Genomic DNA, 21656 nt, shown 5'->3' on the forward strand with positions numbered 1-21656 from the left:
TCTGGAACTGCCTCCAGGCAGCATCTGGTGAGGGAAGACGCAAAAGCTGGAGCTCGTGCTCTATGTAGGGGAGCCCCGCGGAGAGCCTGGGCACCCCTGAGGACAACAGCCTTCTCTCCAAGTTCTCGGGCTGGGCCCCAGTGGGGCTGCACCCTCCTGAGCTCTCTGGAGATACAAAGTGAGCGACAGTTGGCACAGGAACTGGCCGCGGTGCTGGACGTCAAGGGTATATTGAGGAACTGTCCCTAAGAGAGGGGTACTAGAGAGCTGACAGCTCAGCACGGCATGGTGTCTGGCACTCTTGCTGTTGGGACAGCTCGGGGACTCGGCGAGGTCTGAGGGTGGGAGGTGAGTCCTCACTGGATGGCTGCACAGCGGGCATCAGGCCAATGTCGCCATTGCCAGTGAGCAGGTTGGACAAAATTTTTAATCAATAAAATTAAGATTTAATATAAAAAATTGTCTTCTTGAGGGGCACAGGGCTTTGTTTTGGGGGTGATGAACATGTTTTGGACTTAGAGGCGGTAGTTGACAACATTACAAATGCATTACATGATATAAAATATTGTAATACACACCAGATACACATTGCTATATATTCCATCACATATTACATTTTATTACACAGATATAGACATATAGTGCAACTCTATAACACTGTAATTATGTAAAATTACATAATCTATGACATAATGTATGTATTATCTACACAAAATATATACTTTAAACGCTATAAAATACTATAAAATGGTTAGTTTTGTTATATAAATTTTACCTAAATAATGGGGGAAAAAACGAAAGTAAAAGTGCTTCGCCAGCCCCGACTTTGAAGGGTGTCAGGTAATCCTGCTGCGTAACCCACAATACCTACGGAGATTTTTCTGGGGAAGAAATGAGACAAAAGGGACGCGCCGCTGACGGGCGGCCTCGAACTGCGGCTGCGCTGGGGCCGGGCGGGGTGAGGGTTACGACAGCCCCCGCTGCCGTTAAGCGGCCCGCGCGCGTTTTGCGACAGGCGACGGAAGAACGTGTGGCCTCTGCAGGCTCGCTTTTCCGCGGATGGGTGCGTGAGGCGCGCGGTTGCCGGCGTCAGTTCGTCTTGTTCTTCACTGCGACCCCCGGCTCCTGAGCACAGTGGCGGCTCGTCTGAGGCGAGAGAGCGGGGCCGGGCCAGGCTCTGGCCTGCCCCGCAAGGTGACCTTGGTCGAGTCCCCCGTCGCGCCGAGTCGCGGCACACGTCTTTGGCGCGGGTCTGTTAGGGACAGGGCTCTGGAGCGATTGAGGATACAGACTTAGAGCGGCCCCGCAGGCTGCCCCGTGGCAGGGGGACGGCCAGGCCGCGGGGGGCGGTAGGGAGGAGATGCCCCTACATGTTAAATGGCCATTCCCCGCGGTGCCGCGGTTCACCTGGACCCTGGCCAGCAGCGTCGTCATGGGCCTGGTGGGCACCTACAGCTGCTTCTGGACCAGTGAGTGGGCTTGGCTGGGGGAAGCCCTGGGCCCCGGAGGAAAAGGAGGCCAAGACCCCCACACTCTTTCTCTCCCCCCAGAGTACATGAACCACCTTACCGTCCACAACAAGGAGGTGCTGTACGAGCTCATCGAGAACCGAGGCCCAACCACCCCTCTCATCACTGTCTCCAATCACCAGTCCTGCATGGACGACCCTCATCTCTGGGGTATACCCACCAGTGTGCCGGGCTCGGGGAGGCAGGGAGAGGACCCCAGAAACGGCCAAACAAAAGCAGAAGAAACTCACTTCTCACTGGGCTCTTCACATAGCTCCGGCACTACTGTTTCTGGGGTGGCCTGCCCTAATGGAGAAAGTTTGATTTGTGACCCCCTTAGCATCCTCCCAGGGAAGGTGATTTGGACAGAGCCTCGGAAATCTGGAGTGAATGAGGAAGTGAGGAACTGGCCCCAGGGCACGGTCTGACAGTTTTCTCTGTTGCCGCAGGCCTGTGGAACCCTTCCTTCTCTAAATTATTGAAGGTCCCACAGAGTCTTGGAGTCTTGGGAACAAATCTGAGGACCTGTCAAGGAAACTCTGGGCGAGGGGCTGGGAGACCTGTATCCTGTTTCCAGGTTTGCCCCGGGCTGGGTGTGTACCCTCCAATCACCCTTATTTGGGAGCTCAGCTTCCCACCTAGAAGTTCCTGCTCTAATGACTTCCCAGAAATGTTGTTTTGCTCCAATAATCCGGATGGCTGGGTAGAGGGGTGTCAAGAGGTTTCACTGCTGAACACAGGAGGTTAGACTACATGGGGAAGCAGCAGGTCAAATCGGAGCCTTTCAGAGCTCACCCTGGCTGCTGGGTAGGGAATAGTCCGTCGGTGCCACAGGCAGATCCCAGGGGGCCAGGAAGCAGGCTTTAGATTTTACCAGGGGTGTCCAACCTTTTGTCATCTCTGGGCCACACTGGAAGAAGAAGAGTTGTCTTGGGCCACATATTAAATACATTGCGACACGTAATCACAAAAACATTTCTTTTAAAGTAAATTTACGATTTTGTGTTGGGTCGCATTCACAGCCATCCTGAGCTGCGTGTGGCCCGTGGGCCACAGGGTGGACACCCTGCTTACAGTGTTCCAGTAGCCTGAACCAGGCTGGTGACAGTGAAATTGGAGAGAGAGGTATAGAAAAATAGACAGCGTCAAAATATATCGCGGAGGTAGGCAGACCAGACATGGTTACTAATGAGATATGGGGAGTGGAAGAGAGTGAGGAGCCAGTGAGAACCTGGGGATCCAGCCCAAGGATCTGGAAGATGCCACTTTGGGCCACAGGGAAATGGTAGTGCTGCTGCCCTTGTTCTTCGATCCCTGAAATGGGGAGACAGAGAAAGGTGCTTCCTGAAAGCAAGGTGAGTTGGGGCATGACACCTTTCCTTTCCTTCTCTAGGGATCCTGAAACTTCGCCACATCTGGAACCTGAAGTTGATGCGTTGGTGAGGAGGAATGGGCCCCTCCCAAAGGGCCCGGCAGGCCCCACCCGTCTCTGCCCAGATTTGCCCTCCTCCTGCTCTGCCCAGGAGGCGGCACCCAGCAGTCCAGGCAGGGCAGGGGGGTGGGGCCCCGCAGGCCCTCCTGAGCCTCCATCCCATATTGCTGGGGATGTCAGGCATCATGCTGGGGGGACAGGTTGGGAAGCAGGGAGCAGGGGCAACAGGGATGACTGCGTCTGTCCCCACTCCAGGACCCCCGCAGCTGCAGACATCTGTTTCACCAGGGAGCTACATTCACACTTCTTCAGCTTGGGCAAGTGCGTGCCAGTATGCCGAGGTAAGCTGCATCTCTGGGAGGGGCTGTTGGGCCAGTGGGTGCAGGGAGGTGCTTCTACAGGCTTCTCTGGCCTCCCCTGGTGGTCGGTGCTTTTGGTTTGGCAGCACTGGGAGTGGAGGGACCCAGGTGGGACATGCAGCCTGGGAGCAAGGGGAGCCAGGACGTGCTGCCGCACTAGTGTGAGGCAGCTCCATCGCTGGAGGAACGATGGTTTTTTTGGAGAGTGCTTGATTCCCTGCAACTGCCTGAGTATTGTACAAACCTGGAGCTCTGGCATTTAGAAGTGAAGGAGGTGTTATCCACAGCCCTTTCTCTTGAGGACATTGCTAAGAGACTCACTGGTGGCAGTGTGGTGCCATGTGTCTGTGATGGAGGTGGCATGTGCCACAGGCTGCAGGGCTTGGTAGAACAAATGTGCCTATGGACTGAGGTGTATAACACTGAATGACTACTCAGCACCTCTCAAGAGCCTCAGGAGCTAGGGGCCAGTTTTGGTTCCCATTGTCCACCTAAAGGGACTTGGAGGGATTAAGCTGCTGGTCCAAGGTCATTGGGAGAGAAGTAGCAAAGCCAGGATTCAAACCCAGGTTGCTCTTTCCTCTGTGGAAGCAGCATTCTTCCAGGCAGAATATGAAAGGAAAAGCCTTCTAGACACAGGAAGCATTTGCCAGGCACTGGAGAGGTAATTGATAAAGGTAGAAAATGCAGGTTGTGGGCCGAAGGTGCTGGAATAATCGTGTTAAGAATTTTGGAATCTGTGCTCTCACCAAGGTAGCGATGTGCTCTCATCTCTGGTTCAGAGAGAGAGCACCCTGGTCGAAGCGTGGCTGGTGGATGGGAGCAGGGCTGGGTGGAGGCGGGGAGCCTGGTTAGGGGCTGTCGCAGCAATTCTGGCAGCAGAGGATTGTAGCTGGGCCTCTGGAAATTGCTGTGGAGAGCCTGAGAAGGGGACTGCTTGGGGATGCACTCTGGAGGCAGAGTTGACAGAACTCGTTCATGGATTGGGTGTGGGAGGGGGTGAAGAAAAGAGAACTCAAAGATGACGCTAGGTGACATCTGGTGATACTAAGCCACTTGGAGGGTGGGATTCGGGGGTTAGGAGAGAAGGTGGGTCCTGTTTTGCATGTGATTTATCTGAGGAGCCTGTCACCCAAGGAGGGAACTGTTCCAGAGGCACTGGGGTATACAGTTCTGGAACTCACAAGAATGGTTGGAAAAAACAATGGTTGGGAATAAAGATATTGGGCACTGGACCACAAACGAAGCCACAAACATAGAGGTGAGATTGCAGAGGACCCAGGGACCTCTGGACGGCACCTGCAGGGACCCAGGACGGCACCTCAGAGCACAGAAGGACAGACAAGTCACCGAGGAAGCAGGAAGCAATGGCCAGAGAGAAGGAAGCAAAGCCCCAGGACCTTGTGGGGGCTGGAGAGGGGGAGGGGAGGGGGACAGCAGGGATGGCCACTGCTCCCAGAGGCTGGGTGCGCAGAAGAGAGAGGAAGAAGTAACCAAAGGGTGTGAGAGGTGTCAAGGGGGAGCTTTTTTTTTTTTTTATTTTTTTATTTTTTTATTTCTAGTTGGTCAAGGTAAAACATGGTAAAATCTAATAAAGTAATCTCAAATAAATGAAAAGCTACAGTACTCTTGCCTCCAAATCCTCGGACTACTCCCCAGAGACAGAGGCCTAGAATGTGTTCTTTTGTTGTTGCTTTTGGAGGCTGCTTCATTTCTTTAAAGCACAGAGACTACAGTGTCGTGGCTGGTGACTGTGGAGTTGTCATGCCCTGTTCTGAGAGACGGGGATTCTGCTCACATATCCCTCATCCCTGAGTCTCAGTTCCTCCCTCTGCGTCCCTGGACAGGCGTCCCCATCTGCTTCTTGTGTCATCTTTCTTTTTGACCTGCATCTAAGGTTTATCGCACCATTAAACACAGAAAGCAAAATCTTACCCCTAAACACCTTCAGTGAGAGAAAGTGAGCAGGGACAAGACTCTTATCAAGTGAATTTGATGGACAGCGAAGATCTAACACATTGAAGCAAAGGAAGTATGTGGCATACTTTGCTTCTGTGTTGCCAAAAATTTCCCGCTCCCTCCCCCCCCAAAGCATAGGCCTTGTGACATGACATGAAGTATTGGAGTGATCTTGCACAAGCTCTACCAGTGAGTAGAAGGAGACTTTGCAAAAGCTAAACATTATGAAGTGTTGCTCCAAAAGCATAGCGTTGTTTTAAAACTTCGATTTCAAGCTGGATGGCTTGGCCGCACCAGTGCGCTTCAGTAGAGAAGGAGCTGATACTTCTGAAGCCCACCTCTGCCAGGTAATGCAACCTCAAGAAGGGAAACCACCATCCTCGCCGTGCTCCCCAGCTGCAGCCCCTGAGGAAGCTGCTGGGCCAGGTCCCCGCTTGGGTTAGATTGAGACTCCTGGAGCCTTAAGTAGCACCTTCCAAAGACCCAGCCTTGCAGAGAACAGATTAAAAGTCCATTTCTTGGTGCATCGGCCCGAGACGGTCCCAGTGTGGGTCTCTCCCTCTGTGATGTGGCTCTCATCTGCTCCCCACTTGCTGAGATGTTTCCTCTTAACTACCCTGCTCCTTCAACCGCCCCCTTCTCTCTCTGTCCACTGGATGGACAGGGTTGATGACACTCTTACCGTGTGTGGTCATGAGTGATCTCCACATGGCTCCAAGTTGAAAGCCAGCGTGCAGCATTAGGCATCCATGTCTGTTCTTGCTGACCTCTGGGCCACCTGGGTTCAGTGTCATGGTCTCGGGCATCTCCAAGGTGTGTGTTGCTAGCACTGGGGGCAGCTTGACTCCATTTTTTTCAGTCTAGCCAATTTGAGTTTCTCCCAGCTCACAACACCATATGTTCCATCAAATGGAGAGTCTAGTTTTCAGGGGGAGCCCTGTGAGTAAGGGGCCAGCAGGAGAGAGGGATGGAGGAGGCTGAGTGCAGGCAGGGCTGGGAGGACTGTGAGGAGTAGCTGCAGGAACTGGCCTGGCCAAGCCGCAGAGAAAGGGTCGCTATCCAGAATCTGTGGCCCAAGTGAGGCCGGAAGTCATGAACAGACTCCAGCAGCGGCCAATGGGCCAGGAGCAGCAGGTGTAGGCTTGCCCCAGGGTGGCTCCTCCCAAGGATAAAGAAAGCTCCAAGAGCCTGTCTGGGGAGGGAGGGAGGGAGGAGAGGGTAGTGTGTGGATCGGGGTGGGGTAGGTTGCCAGGGGCTGTACTGCAGGTGTATGCCTGTGGCTGAATGGCTCAGTGGGTGAGGCTGTGATGGGACCAATAGGCAAAAGGTGGGGTCGGGCCCTGGCTGGGTAGCTCAGTTGGTCAGAGCATCATCCCGATTTGCCAAGGTTGCAGTTTCAATCCCTGGTCAGGGCACATACGAGAAGCAACCAATGAATGCATAAATAAGTGGAACAACAAATCTCTCTCCCTCCCTCCCTCTCTCTAAAATCAATCAGTAAAAAAAGATTTAAAAAAAGGTGACATTGGAGGTCAGTGGAGGAATCGTCCTGTTCAGACTTTCAGTCAGTTTGAGATGATGCTGCCTTGCAAGTGACAGGCACTTAGAGGTGTAGAGGACAGTATTGAACGAAGGGTGCCAAGAGGTGCGAAGTGGTGCGGCTGGGGCTGAGCTGGCTCAGGAGAGACAGTCTGTGTGGACGGTGCAGTGGGGAAGGGGAAGACATGGTTCCTGAGCTGTTGCTTTATTCTGAGGGAGAGGGATGGAGGGGACCCCAGGAGAATGGGGACTGATGGAGAGATACCTTTTCTTGGCAGGAGACGGTGTTTACCAGAAGGGAATGGACTTTATTTTGGAGAAGCTCAACCACGGGGACTGGGTGCACATCTTCCCAGAAGGTCAGTGAGGCTGGTAGGGTCATATGCCCCCAAGAATGTGGATGAGACTCCCCAGCCCCCAAAGCCTTACCTCTGTCTCCCCCCACTCAGGAAAAGTGAACATGAGCTCTGAGTTCCTGCGCTTCAAGTGGGGTAAGGGCTAGCCCTCTCTGGCTTGGTTGGACCATGGTAGCAGCAGCAAGGGGACAAATGCCAAGACAAGGGCTGGCCCATGGGAGCTGGTTTTAACTAGGGGAGGGCAGACGGCCTCCGCTGGAGGCCAGCACTGAAGCTCTGCTTGCACCAATGTTTCTGCCTCTCCGTGGGGCAGGAATTGGGCGCCTGATTGCCGAGTGTCGTCTCAACCCTGTCATCCTGCCGCTGTGGCATGTGGGTAAGCTGCCCTCTCGGGGTGAGCCTGCAGTCTGGGGATGGAGGCAGGGACAGGGGCTTCCCTAGCTGGTGTTTGGGGCTGTTTCCACTGGGTGGCAGGGAGAGGGTGCCGGGGTGGGGAGCTGGGGCTGTCCTGCTCCACCCCATGCCTGCTTCCCAGCCTTCTGTTTGCTACAGGAATGAACGACGTCCTTCCTAACAACCCGCCGTACTTCCCCCGCTTTGGACAGGTAGGTAGAGGCTGCTGACCTTCATCTGCCAGCCTGCCTGCCATCTGCTCTTTGTCTCCCACTCAGCGTTACTGAGGCCAGATTCAGGAGGAGCTGAGCTTGAGGCTGCAGCAGAGGGACCAAGTAGAACATTGAGAGGGCCTTCCTGGCACCAAGCCCTGTACAAGGAGAGCAAAGGAAATCAGGCCTCGGCAGGGGTGGTCCTTGGGGTTAGGACAGGATGGGACATCTAGAGCATGGACCCTAGGACCGGGATGGCCCTTGGATACCATTGAGCCTCGTCCGAAAGAGGGAGAGTGGCCCGAGGGAGCACCTAGCAAGTTAGGGGCAGGACTCTGTTTCTGGCTCCCTGGGGCGGTTGGGCTAGGGCTGTGGGCATTCTCCCTGTTGCTGTCATCTGGTGGCCGGTTTCCTCTGCAGAAAATCACCGTGTTGATAGGAAAGCCCTTCAGTGTCCTGCCTGTGCTCGAGCGGCTCCGGGCAGAGAATAAGTCCACCGTGAGTGTCCCCAGGATGTCCCCTGGCTGTCCTTGGCCCCTCCCGGCACCCTTAGCCTCCCAGGGCTCCTGGGCGAAGCTCCTTGAGGGCTGCAGGTGAGCCCCAGTCCTTCCTCTCAGGTGGAGATGCGCAAAGCCCTGACTGACTTCATTCAGGAGGAATTCCAGCGCCTGAAGACCCAGGCGGAGCAGCTCCACAACCACCTGCAGCCCGGCAGATAGGCGCTGCCCTGTCCAGACCCTGCCCTGGCTGCCTCATGGTCCTATGACACGCGCCCCTGAGGCCTGCGGAAGAGGCAGCTCTGGGACCCAGTCCCCAGCTGCCGGGCTCCCATTACTACCGTTCAGTTCTTGCCCCTGCACACAGCTAGGGCTGGGAAATGGACTGATGCTATGAGCTCAGATAGGGTTTTTTAGACAGATTTCTTCATAACCCTTAAAGGGTACCCTCTCCTAGTTGGTGAGCATTCCAGCTTGTCTGTGGTTCTTCAGTTGAAGGAAGGGTCACAGCTGCTCCTTCATCCTGGTCAGAAAGGGAGGAAGTTTAGGTAGTGGCCTTCTTCCTTCTTGCCTTCATGTGTTCTCTCCCAGCGCTGGCCTCTGGAGGGAGGGTAGTTGAAGTGGGGTGGATGACTAGGCTGGAGCTCGGGGAGGGACCACGAGGCTGTTGGTGTGGAGCTGCTCACCACCTCGTCAGGGATGGTCTTTAGCCACTGCTTCCTTCTGCCCGACCTTCCCAGAGGCCCGGGAGCCTCCGGCAGGGGCCAGCGCTGGGCTGCAGGCAAATTGCAGCCCTTTGCCAGAGTGGCGCCTGCAGCAGCAAGGGCCTGAGGCCTGGCCACTCCTCCCATGCTGGGGCCCACCAGTTCTCCGTCATTTCTGTGTCCCTGGCCTCACTCCTGGAGTTGGGTTTCCACGTTTTGTAAACAATAAAGCATCTGTGTTGTGCTGTTTTACCTCTGGCCTCTCCGTAGTGGTGGGGATCGGAGGTAACCCACTGGACAGGAAGGCTGGGCCCTTAGAGCCCTGGGCAGGTCCAGAGCTCGTCAACAGATGGGTGTCGAGCTGAGCTCTCCGCATGTGCCAGTCATGGACTTCAGTCGTTGTCTGTGATCCCCATAGCAACCTTGTGAAAGTGAGAATTAATCTCATTTTGTAAAGGAGGCAAAGCAAGGCTAAAGGAATTGCTTCAAAACCTAAAACTAGCAAAGTAGGGAGAAGTAAGGAGCAGTTCAGGGGGTGCGGGGAGAGGGGTGTATAAGGAGAATAAATGGTAATGGAAAAAAATACAATTAAAAAAAGGTAGCAGTTCAATCTTCCCTCCCCTACTGCTTCCCAAGAGGGAGGAGGTCTCCGAAGGTGCTGTGGTGAGAAGTGGGAAAGGGGAACAGCTAGATTGAGCTTGGGACCCAGGGTGGTGGCACTCCTGGCACAAACAGAAAGTAAATCCTCTCTGGAGGAAAGCAGCCTCAGTTTAGGGCTCCAGTTCATCCAAGGTGAAGATTAACCAAAAAGACCTCACAAAGATCAACAAACATAAGGAAATGAAGCGCCATACTTGTGTCAGCATAAATAAGAACAGGTTGGTCCTGGCTGGTGCGGTTCAGTGGATTGAGCGCTGGCCTGCGAACTGAAAGGTTGCTGGTTCAATTCCTAGTCATGACAGATGACAACAAACTCACAACTATCCACAACTGAACCCCAAAACAAAAACAAACTAAGCAAACAACAGGGTATAGCATACAGGATATACCCTTTGGTTTGCAGGCTGGTGGTCAATCCACTGAGCCACACCAGCCAGGGCAAGAGAGGAACTTTCTTAATCTGATAGAGTCTATCTTTAAAAAAAAAAAAACAACAACTTTCTTTTTTTTTTGAATTTTAAAATTTTTGTTCAATTACAGTTGTCCCCATTCCCCTCATTACTCTCCCCTGCCCTACCCACCCCTCAAAAAACCTTTCTTAATCTGATAGAGACGATCTACAAAAAACCTAGAATATTATTTTTGATGTTGAAGCTTTGGAAACATTCCCTTAAAATCTGGAACACAAGCCCTAGATGGTGTGGCTCAGTGGACTGAGTGCCGGCCTGCAAATTAAAGGGTTGCCAGTTCGATTAACAGGGCACATGACTGGGTTGTGGGCCAGGTCCCCAGTAGGGGGTGCGAGGCAACCACACATTGATGTTTCTCTTCCTCTCTTTCTTCCTCCCTTCCCCTCTCGAAGATAAATAAATAAAATCTTTTTAAAAATCTGGAACACAATAAAAACTAAAAAAAGAAAAAGAAAGCAAACAAAAACAAACAGAAAAAGCCTGGGACAAAATGGGGATGCTGAGTCTCACTAGTCTACTGGCACGAGAGCGTGCGACAAGGAAAGAAATCAAAGGTATAATGATTGTAATGAAAGAAACTCATGATTTGCTGGTGATAGGGTTGTCTACATAGAATATCCAAGTAAATTTATAGACAAATTTTTGGAAATAAGGATTTAGAAAGTATCCCAGCTACAACATCAATATATGCAAAAATCAACAGCTTTTCTATACATACACCAGCAACACAGAATTAGAAAATATAATTGAAAGCAAGACACCATTTACAAAAGCTACAAGGTACCTAGGAATCAATCTAACAAAAGATATGAAAGACCTGTGTAAAGAAAATCTTAACACTTTATTGAAAGACATTAAAGGAACTTCCAGCCAAGACGGAGGCGTAGGTAGACACACTGCGCCTCCTCACACAACCAAAAGAAGGACAGCAACTAATTTAAATACAAAAAACAACCAGAACTGCCAGGAAGACATTAGAGGAGAACTGAGTGAATGGAGAGAGATCCAGTCATGAACAGGAAGAACTGATACAGTAAAGGTGTCAGTTCACCAGAATTGATATATAGATTGAATATAATTTTTATCAAAAGCTAATCAAGGTTCAAACGTATATTTGTACACTGGTGTTCACAGCAGCATTATTCGCAGTAGCCAAAAGACAGAAACAACTCGTGTGTCCATTGACATATGAACAAAATGTGGTCTTACAAATGGAATATTATGCAGCCATATAAAAGAAATTCTGACGCATTCTACAACATGGATGAACTTTGAATGTATTATGCTAAGTGAAGTAAGCCAGACACAAAAAGCCTCATACTGAATGATTCCACTTGTATGAGGTCCCTAGAGTAGTCAAACTCATAGAGACGGAAAGTAAGGTAGTGCTTGCCAGGGCCCGAGGGAAGGGGAGGAATGCAGAGCTAGTGTTTACTGGGGACAGAGTTGCAGTTTTGGGATGATGACAATGTTCTAGAGATGATGGAGCTGCACAGCAGTGTGACTGTGCTTCATGTCAGTGAACTGTGCACTTAAAAAAGGATAAAATGGGGCCCTGGCTGGGTAGCTCAGTTCGTTAGAGCGTGGTCCCCATACATCCAGCCTGCAGGTCCCATCCTGGGGCAGGGCACGTGCAAAAATCAAACAATGAGTGAACAAGTAACAGGAACAGCAAACCGAAGGATTTTTTCCTTCCTCTCTCTCTCTCCCTTCCTCTCTCTCTCTCTAAAATAAAAATTTTATAAAGGATGAAATGGTAACTTTTGTATTATGAATATCTTACTACAATATAAAATTTTATAGTGAAAAATGACTAAAATGCTTTGGCCCTGGCCAGGGAGCTTGGTTGGAACATCATCCCGATTCACGAAGGTTGTGGGTTTGATCTCCAGTCAGGGCACATATAAGAGACAACCAACGAATGTATAAATAACTGGAACAACAAACTGATGTTTCTTTCTCTCTTTTGCTTCCTCTCTCTAAAACAAACAAACAAACAAAAAGTTAAAGACAACTAAAATGACTCTAACCAGTGTAGCTCAGTTGGTTGGGTGTCGCCCTGCGAGGTGAGGGGTCGCCAGTTCACTTCCTGGTTGGGGCATGCGCCTGGGTTGAGGGTTTGGTCCCCAGTTGGGATGCGTGCAGGAGGCAGCCAATCTATGCTTCTCTCTCACATTGGTGTTTCTTTCCCTTTCTCCCTTCCTTCCCCTCTAAAAATAAATAAATAAAATCTTTTTAAAAAAGACTATAATGATAAATTTTATGTTGTGTATACTTTACCACAATTTCAAATAATTCAATCAGGCTCTTAAAAATAATCTGATCAGCCCTAGTTGGTGTGGCTCAATGGATTGAGTGCCAGCCTGTGAACCAAAGGGTCGCTGATTTGATTCCCAGTGAGGGCACATGCCTGGGTTGCGGGCCGGGTCTCCAGTGGGGGGTGCTTGAGAGGCACCACACATGGATGTTTCTCTCCCTCTCTTCCCCTCTCTAAAAATAAATAAATAAAATCTTAAAAAAAAACTAAATAAATAAAATCTTTTTTAATAGTTTATTTATTCTTAGAGAGGGGGAGGAAGGGAGAAAGAGAAGGAAAGAAACATTAATGTGTGGTTGCCCCTCACACGTCCCCCCAGTGGGGACCTGGCCCGCAACCCAGGCATGTGCCCTGACTGGGAATTGAACCAGCGACCCTTTGGTTTGCAGGCCCGCACTCAATCCACTGAGCCACACCAGCCAGGGCTAAATAAAATCTTTTTAAAAAGATGAAAAATCTCCACTTAGAAACAAATAATCTGATCAGCCTAACAAACTGATTCTAAAAGTTATATGAAAACACCATAGCCCACGAAGAGTCTCTTTTTAAAAACAAATATTTTTATTGTATTTTCCCCATTACCATTTACCCCCCCCCCAAGAGCCTCCTCCCCTGCTGCAATCATCACACAGAGAACCTCTTGAAAAAGAAGAACGTGGTGGGAGGATTTGACTTACCGGGTATTAAGGTTGATTAGGAAGCTATAGTAATTAAGATGGTATGGTATTAGATGGACAAATTGACCAGTGGAATAGAATAGAGAGCCCAAAAAGTGACCCACAGCTATGGATACTTGTTATACAAAAAAAGCAGTATTTGCAGACGGTGGGTAAAGGGTGTTCATCTCAACAAAAGGTACTGAGACAACTGCAGATCTCTGTGGAAGAGAAGCAACTTGACTGCGACCTTACATCATACAGAAAAGTCTGAAAAGACAACATTTAGAAGATAATATAGAAGAATATTCCCATAATCTTGGAGGCAGGAAAAGGTTTCCTAAACAGGACAAAAAATATTAAGCATAAAGAAAAAAAAGGTAAATTTGACTACATTAAAATTAACAAGTTCTGTTCATCAGAAGACATCATTTCCCTGACCCGTTGGTCAGGGCACATGCCTGAGTTGCATGTTCGGTTCCAGATCGGGGAGCGTATGGGAGGCAACCAGTCGATGTTTCTCTCTCACGATGATATATCTCTCCCTCTCTTTCTTCCTCTCTTCCACTCTCTCTAAAAATAAACGAATAAAATCTTCAAAAAACAAAAAAGAAGACATCATTAAGAAAGCGAAAAGGAAAGCCACAGAGTGGAAGAGATTTATAATACATATAACCAGTGCAGAGCTCATACCCAGAACATATAAAGCACTCCTATAATTCAATAAGAAAAAGATAATCCAATAGAAAAATGGGAAGATTGATGTGAGCAGGCATTTCATAGAAGAGGAAACACAAATGGCAGAGCTAAATATATATATATGTATATATATATATATATATATATATTGTATGTATATATATATATATACTGTATGTATTTCCTGTAGCTACAGTAACAAAGCACCATAAACTGGGGAGTTTAAAACAACAGAGATTTGGCCCTGGCTGGTGTGGTTCAGTGGATTGAGTACCGGCCTGCGAACCAAAGGGTTGCTGGTTCGATTCCCAGTCAGGGAACATACCTGGGTTGTGGGCCAGATTCCCAGCTGGGGGCACTCAAGAGGCAACCACACATTGATGTTGCTCTCCTTCTTCTTCTCCCTCCCTTCCCCTTTCTTTAAAAATAAATAAAATATTTTTAAAAAATAAAATAAAACAACAGAGATTTATTCTTTTCTAGTCATGGAGGCCAGAAGTGCAAGAGCAAGGTGTGGGCAGGGGTGGTTCCTTCTGAGGGCTTTGAGGGCAAATCTGTCCATGCCCCTCTCCTAGGTGGTGGTCAGCAATCCTTGGTGTTCCTTAGCTTGTAGGCACATCACTCCAATCTCTGCCTGCAACTTCATACGGCTTCTCCCTCTCTGTGTCTGCCTCTTTTTCTCTTCTTATGAAGACACCAGTCATTGGATTAGGGCTCACTCTAACTACTCCAGTATGACCTCACCGCAACTAATTATATTTGCAAAGACCCTATTTCAAAATAAAGTCATTTTTTTAAAGACTTTATTTCTTTATTTTTAGGGAGCAGGGAAGGGAGGGAGAAAGAGAGGGAGAGAAACATCAGTGTGTGGTTGCCTCTCACGTGCCCCCTGTTGGGGCCCTGGCCCACAACCCAGGCATGTGCCCTGACTGGGAATCAAACCAGTGAACCTTTGGTTTGCAGGTCAGTGCTCAATCCACTGAGCCACACCAGCCAGGGCTATAGTCACATTCTGATGGTTCCAGGTGGACATGAATTTTTGAGGGGACACTCTTAGCCCAGTACATATACCCTATTACTTAGCAATTTCACCGACGTGCCCATGCAGGTGCGCCACGAGACAGACACGCAATCGTTCACAGCACCATTAGCCATACTAGCCAAAGTGGGAAACCACTCCACTGTTCCTCAGCAGCGGAAGAGTTTAATGACTGTCAGAAAATTTACCGGGGGAATGCTATGCAGCAATGATTCACATTAGCCTCTCGATCTCGAGCAGAGAATCTAGACACAAAACATAATACTGAAGAACTCCATTTATATAAGGTCCCAGAACAGACCAAAGAAAACCATATTTAGCAATCCATGCTTAACGGGTACCATGATCTGTATGTTTGTGCCCCCCCCCTTTCAAGCTCAAATGTTGCAACCAAATGCTCTAATGGTAGTAGGAGGTGGGGCCTGTGGGAGATGCTCACGAGGGTAGAGCCCTCGTGATGGCATTACTACCCTATAAAAGAGCCTCCGGAGAGATTGCCTCACCCCTTCTGCCAAGTAAGGATACAACCAGAGGTCTGCGACCTGGAAGAGGGCTCTCCTCCGACCCTGATGGTGCCCTGCTCTCAGATTTCAGCCTCCAGAACTGTAAGCAATACATTTCTGCTATTTATGAGCCATCCAGTGTGTGGTATTCTGCTATAGGAGCCCAAACTGACTACCACAACAATCATGGACACCCAAGTGATTATCACAAAAACCAGGTTCATGGTCAGTTTGCTGGAAGGGAGAGGGAAGTGATGCGAGGAGAAGTGGGAGGGGCTATTGCGGGGCAGATGTTCCAGTTCTCGACCTGGGTGATGCCAAGGGAGTGTTTGCTTTGAGAAGTCATGCACTGCACACCTTCATTTTGTGAACTTTTCTGGCTTTTTTGGGTCAGCGTGGGGGTCGGGCCAGTGTGTGAGGGAAGCAGGGAGCGTGCAGGGAAGGCGAGCCTGGGGAGGGCTGCCAGGTGGTCAGGGTGAGTAGGCTATGGGTGTGGGTTCCACCTTGCTTGGGAGATGCACTCAGGCAATTTGGAACGTAGGAGTGAGGTGATGGCCCCCTCCCTGACCTTTTGCTTCTTTTTCACAGCCAGAGCAATGTGTGGTTTGCAGGTGTCCCCACTAGTGTTCCAGTGCCTGGTCCTTTGTTTCCCCAGTGTTGAAAGACTCCCACAGTGGCCCTGGATCAGAGCTACGGTCAGGCATCCTTAAAACTGGCACTTCCAGCCCTGGCTGGTGTGGTTCAGTGGATTGAGTGCTGACCTGTGAACCAAAAGGTCACCGGTTGGATTCCCAGTCAGGGCACATGCCTGGGTTGCCGGCCAGGCCTCCAGTTGGGGGTGTGTGAGAGGCAACCGATCAGAATGATGTATCTCTTGCACATCGCATCTCACATCGATGTTTCCCTCTTTCTCTTTCTCCCTCCCTCCCCCTCTCTCTAAAAATAAATAAATAGAATATTTAAAAAAACTGACACTTCCAGTTTGTCTGCTGCCTGGCAATGAACAAGAAGGATTGCTCTTAAAGGGAAGAGGGATACTGAATAATTGTGAACAATGATGCGGTCTGTCTTGGTACCCGAGACAACTTGCATTCGTAGGTCACAAAGGGCCTCTTGGCAAACAGTGGGAACAAGGGGAAGCAGCCCCCGCATCCACTAGTGGGAGAAGGGAGCATAGTCGTGCAAGGCTCACACACTGGATTATGCAGCGGTGGTACAATGCTGCCCGTGTTCCTTGCATTGCACTATGCACAGGACAGTATGTTCACACTTTATCAAGCTCAAGTATGAGCAGACTAAGCATTAGACAGTTTAGGGGCACATACATAAGTGGTCGATCTATGAAAAAAAAAGAGTCAATGATAAACACCCTATTTAGTCTAGCACTTACTTCCGAGGGAAGCGGGGGGGGGGGGGCAGGAAGGCACTTATAGGTGCTGTAATCATTTGGTGAATGACTCAGCTTAAATGTCACCTTGTGGTCAAAGCAGCTTCAGGCGGGGGCCTCTCTCTGTGCCTCCCTTCCAGCCCAGTGTCTCCCTCTTTTGAATATCCATCACCCAGAAGGTGAACTTGGGGACTGGGGTCTCAGTCTGACTCAGTGTCTGGCCGTAGCAAGTGCTTCGGGAAGCATTGAAGGTCACCACTCCAGGGACCTCCCCCAACTCTGGGAAGAATAAAAGTCGCCAAAAATGAGTTTATTCCCCCTGGGATGGAAGCATTTCAGAGAGAGACCTCTGACCAGCAAGATCAGGCTTGAGAGAAAGTCTTTGCCTTGAAACTATTTAAATGGTGTTATTTGTGTTCCTGGGTTTGCCCATGGCATCAGCATCAGCTCCCCTTGTCACTCTGTCTCACCACTTTCCCCAGCCTGCAGGGCCTCTGTCCCTTCTCAGGACAGCTTCAACTCCTGCGGCACTGTTACAGAACTTTCCTTGCCAGTGCTGGGCCCAGAGGATTTCACGTCGTGGTGCCCTTGTTTTCTTCACCAGCCCGAGCAGGCTCTATAGAGCTACTGACTGAGGAAATGTGATTGAGCCCCAGGGCTGCAGCAAGAGCAAGCCTTTCCCCACCCACTGGCCGCTCCTTCTCCGACTTCTCACTTCTCCCAGGGCCCCTGCCCCTGTCCCGCCATCATGCCACCTGGTCAAACCTCAGTCCCAAATAAATACCGAGGCACTGACCTTTGCAGTCTCTTTGGCCCTTTCTCTGCCCCCCATTACCGTGGCCACATGCTCCTGTCATCTCTCTCCCAGAAAGGGCAACAGTCTCCTGCTGCCACTTTTATCCCCTCATCTTGTTCTGCTCACTACAGCCAGATCAGCCCTTTAAAATACAAATCAGACCTCCTCCTGGGCTTCTGGGGCTACAGTAAGCTCCAGGGCAGAATTCACCCCTCAGTTGACCTGGACATTGCCACTTGAGGACCTGAATGGAGTTTCTGGACCCAATTGCAATGATGTATGGAGGCTTCCCCACACCAACAAGCAATTCTTGGACACCAGCAGGGTGTCTGAGAATCCAACTCAATTCTTGTTTTTAAAAGATTTTATTTATTTATTTTTAGAGAGGGGAAGGGAGTGGGGAAGGGAGAAAGAGAAGCTTCAATGTGTGGTTGCCTCTGGTGCACCCCTGGCCCGCAACCCAGGCATGTGCCCCACACTGGGAATCAAACCAGCGACTCTTTGGTTCACAGGCTGGCTCTCAATCCATTGAGCCACACCAGCCAGGGCAGAGTTTAACCCAATCCTGGCACCACCTACCTGGATTGAGAATCAGATCCACAGGTTGAGGGCTCAGTCCCACAAGATCACCCACCACTTCAAATGCCAGTTGCAAGCTCAGGCTCTCATCTGTGTTTCTGATTGACTGGAGGTTCCAAAGACACTGTCCTTGGGCTCAATTAACTTGCTAGAACAACTCGCAGAACTCTGGGAAACACATTACTTACTAGATTATTGTTTTATTAGTTGCCTTCCTGGGTTTTTATGGGGCTTCGTTACAAAGTCATGATTGACTAAATCATTGGTCATTGGCAACTGAACTCAACCTCCAGCCCCTCTCCCTTCCCATGAAAGTTCCAGCCCTCTAATCACATGGTTGGCTCCACCATCGTTAGGTGCTTTTCAAAAGTCACTTCATTAACCTAACAAAGACACTTTGACCACTCTCAACACAGAAAACTCCAAAGTTCTGGGGAGCTGTGAGCCAGGAACTGTAGAGAAGACCAAATATCTTATAATTCATAATATCTTGAAGGCCCCACAAACAATATAAACTTACCTGTTCTCAAATGACCTAATCTGTCAGTCCCCAGCCACCTTCTTTCTTGACCGTGTCCTGTGAAGCCCACCTCCTCTCTCCAGCTCAGTGGCCACCATCCTCATCCAAGCCTCATGTGCGATGACTACAATCTTGGAAGCAGTTTCTCTGACAAGTGGAGGTGATCAATGGAGACCAGCAGCCATGTGAAGGGGGGAGGGAGTCATTGTGTACATGGCCTGGTGGCCCCTGCATGCAGCCCCTCCGTCTGGTATACCTCCCTGCACCGCCCAGAGGGCTCTCTGCATGCCGAAGACTGAATTCCGTCCTTCAGAGGCGTGGCCCTGGGGGAGCTGGTTTTCTTCAGGTTCCAGTCCCGGACATCCTGCTGTTTGAGGCGCAGGGGCGGAAGCCGTGCCTGAGCGCTGTCACAGTATCCGGCCATCAGCGCCTAGCTTCTTCGACTACAAATGGTGCTGAAATGGTGCTTTCCTCTTTGTATGTGCATCTTTTGCTTAGCTGGGTGTTTGTGACCCTTAAGAGGAAAATTGCTTGGTTAAAGGTCATACCCATTTTACACTTTGTTAGATGTTGCCAAAGTTCCTCCAGAAAAAGGTTCTACCAATTGATACTCTCACCTCTGTGGAGGTGAGACTCTATCACATCTTTGCTGACAACAGACAATGGGCATTATTAAACTTTCTTCTCCATGTATTTTTATTATCAAAAATGTCAAACCAGCCCTGACTGGTGTGGTTCAGTGGGTTGGGCATTGTCCTGCAGACTGAAGGTTGCAGGTTCAATTCCTGGTCAGGGGGTCGGGGCACATACTGTATTTTGCCATGTATAATGCACAGTGTTTTGCCCAAATTTTTGAGGGAAAAACAAGGATGCGCATTATACATGGGTAGTATTAATACCTGTGTATAATGTGCACTCATGTTAAAACTGTGGGTGCATATTACACGTGGCAAAATAGCTGGGTTTGGGGCCAGATCCCCAGTTGGGGGCATGCGAGAGGCAACTGTTCGATGTTTCTCTTGCACATTGATGTTTCTCTCCCTCTCTTTTCCCCTCCCTTATCCTCTCTCTAAAAATAAATAAATAAATAAAATAGACTTTTTAAAATATCAAACATACAGGACATTAGTTTCCTAGGGCTGCTGTAGCATTACCACAAACCGAGCAGCTGAAAACAACAGAAACTCATCCTCCCCCTGTTCTGGAGGCTAGAAGTTGAAAATCAGTGTCAGCAGGGGTTCTTCGCACAGGTACTAACTGGGAAGCGCCGACAAACCAGCAGCTGTAGTTGCTGCAGCTCTGTCTTCAGCCTCACAATGTTTCCAGAGCCCCAAAACACGCCACGTCGTCTGCCAGTTCATAGCATTCAGCAAATAATGGCAAGGCAGGTCACCCAGAAACTGCCACCTGATTTCCGTGACAAATGCGGTAACGCCTTCTGTGCTGCCGCATGGACATAAACAGCAACACAAACTGGAGTAGAATGGAACCCGTCCCCTGTTGGCAGAGTCACCCCAAAGGAACGGAGAGATCAGGGATCATTCCAGCTGTTGTAATAATTAATTGTCCCAAAACCAACTCATAACTGATGCCAAGTGAAAGCACTGCATACCCATTAAACTATGGCATGACTGCAGGAGTAAAGCACATTTGAAACCTTAAAAAAAAAGTGTCAACAGTGCCTGCTCCCTCTAAAAGCTCTGCGGAAGATCGCTTCCTTGCCCCTTCCAGCTGCTGGTGGCTGCAGGGGTTCCTTGGTTCATAGCTGCATCACCAATCTGTCTCCGCCACCATCAACCGGCCTTCTTCCCTGCCTGTCTGTGTCCAAACTTCCCTCTTGTTATAAGGACAACACCCTAATCCAGCATGGCCTTATCTTGATTACATCTGCAAAGATCCTATTTCCAAATTAGGTTACATTTACGAGTTCTAGTTGGACGTGAAATCTAGGGGGATACCATTCAACCCAGTACATACATAGCAATGTCAAAAAAAAAGCTTCTGGTGCTCTGGCCAGGTGGCTCCGTTGGTTGGAGTGTCGTTCCGTGCACCAAAGGTTGAGGGTTCGATCCCCAGTTGGGGCACGTACGGGAGGCAACCGGTTGATGTTTCCCTCTCACATCGATGTTTCTGTCTTTCTCTCTTTCTCTTTCTCTATCATTGCTTTATTACACATCTATCTCTGTACCAACACTTTTCTTCATTTTATTTTTGGTGCATTCCAAACTAAGCTACAGACATCAGTTCACTTCCTCCCAGATAAATCAGGGTACATACCCTTAATGAGAATTCAGTATTTGGCTATGGTTATCAGGGTTTTTGTTTGTTTGTTTCTACTGGTCACCAATATGAGAAATAAAAAAAAAAAGGGCACAGAAAAAGGTGAAAGGGTCCCAATTCATTTGAGGCAGTGTCTCTCATCTTCTGATTTTAGCTGTCACTCTGTCTCTTTCCTCTCTTTAAGATAAATGTTGAGAAAGAACAATTGTATACCACATCTGTATTTCCTCACACTGCCGTCACTCTTACCAAAGTCTCCAGTTGTTGCTAAAGTCCAAGGAACAGTTTTCTGTCCTCATCTTACCTGCTTCCTGCCAGCAGTTGACACTGACTTTGTTAATCATGGTGTCCTCGAAACCAAGCTTCTCCCTGTTTTCCCCTCCTCTTTGGTGCTCCTTTGATTTCTCTTCCGGACCCTCTTCCTCCCTGCTCATTGTGACTGCTGGTGTTCCTCTGGACGTTATCCTGGGCCCCCTTGTCTCCCTACAGAGGGTCCGGCTGCAGGAAAAAGAAACCACTTTTACAATTGTTTTCATAGAACAGAGTTTATTACTCATAGAACATTTTAGTGCTGGTTACCTTGCACATGTAGCAGAGTTGTACCCACAGGTGAGGAACCCTGAAATTATGACACTGGGAGCTATGTAGCATTTCTGGCACATCTGCCATCCAAGACACACACACACACACACACACACACTCATCTTTACTCTGGAATTAAACAAATCCTCTGTAGGGAGGGGGAAGCCATCTTCAGGTTTATTACCTTAAATGTAAGCTAAAAGCAAATA

The 21656-nt window shown here is 49.4% G+C and overlaps 1 protein-coding gene and 1 pseudogene across 4 annotated transcripts; both read left to right on the forward strand.

Moving 5' to 3' along the window:
- The first annotated feature begins 82 nt into the window (after positions 1–82).
- On the forward strand, positions 83–9211 carry TAFAZZIN (tafazzin, phospholipid-lysophospholipid transacylase). Of its 4 annotated transcripts, XM_024551182.3 has the most exons (10): positions 1016–1469; positions 1551–1679; positions 2902–2947; positions 3196–3281; positions 7076–7156; positions 7247–7288; positions 7467–7529; positions 7706–7758; positions 8179–8256; positions 8376–9211. In XM_024551182.3, exons 1-10 carry the CDS (start codon positions 1361–1363, stop codon positions 8475–8477), a joined length of 789 nt encoding a protein of 262 aa, XP_024406950.1. In that variant the 5' UTR covers positions 1016–1360; the 3' UTR covers positions 8478–9211. The 4 variants fall into 4 exon arrangements, with proteins under 4 accessions (XP_045044146.1, XP_045044145.1, XP_024406950.1 ...); XM_045188210.3 differs by lacking the exon at positions 8376–9211 and adding an exon at positions 154–178 and having other exon boundaries at positions 1016–1679; positions 7689–7758; positions 8179–8243; XM_024551178.3 differs by having other exon boundaries at positions 1016–1679.
- A 10690-nt stretch (positions 9212–19901) lies between these two features.
- Positions 19902–20141, forward strand: LOC112296311 (cytochrome c oxidase subunit 7B, mitochondrial pseudogene; annotated as a pseudogene).
- The last annotated feature ends 1515 nt before the right edge of the window (positions 20142–21656 follow it).

The sequence above is a fragment of the Desmodus rotundus genome, chromosome X (genome assembly GCF_022682495.2).
Source record: "Desmodus rotundus isolate HL8 chromosome X, HLdesRot8A.1, whole genome shotgun sequence".
NCBI classification, from domain to species: domain Eukaryota; kingdom Metazoa; phylum Chordata; class Mammalia; order Chiroptera; family Phyllostomidae; genus Desmodus; species Desmodus rotundus.

Bases quoted from the DNA above. Each gene is read 5' to 3' on its own strand.
- TAFAZZIN (XM_024551178.3), top strand. From the start codon at position 1,361: ATGCCCCTACATGTTAAATGGCCATTCCCCGCGGTGCCGCGGTTCACC. The intron at 7,157-7,246 runs GTCAGTGAGGCT...CCCCCCACTCAG, and splicing joins GGTGCACATCTTCCCAGAAG to GAAAAGTGAACATGAGCTCT. The intron at 7,530-7,705 runs GTAAGCTGCCCT...TGTTTGCTACAG, and splicing joins CCTGCCGCTGTGGCATGTGG to GAATGAACGACGTCCTTCCT.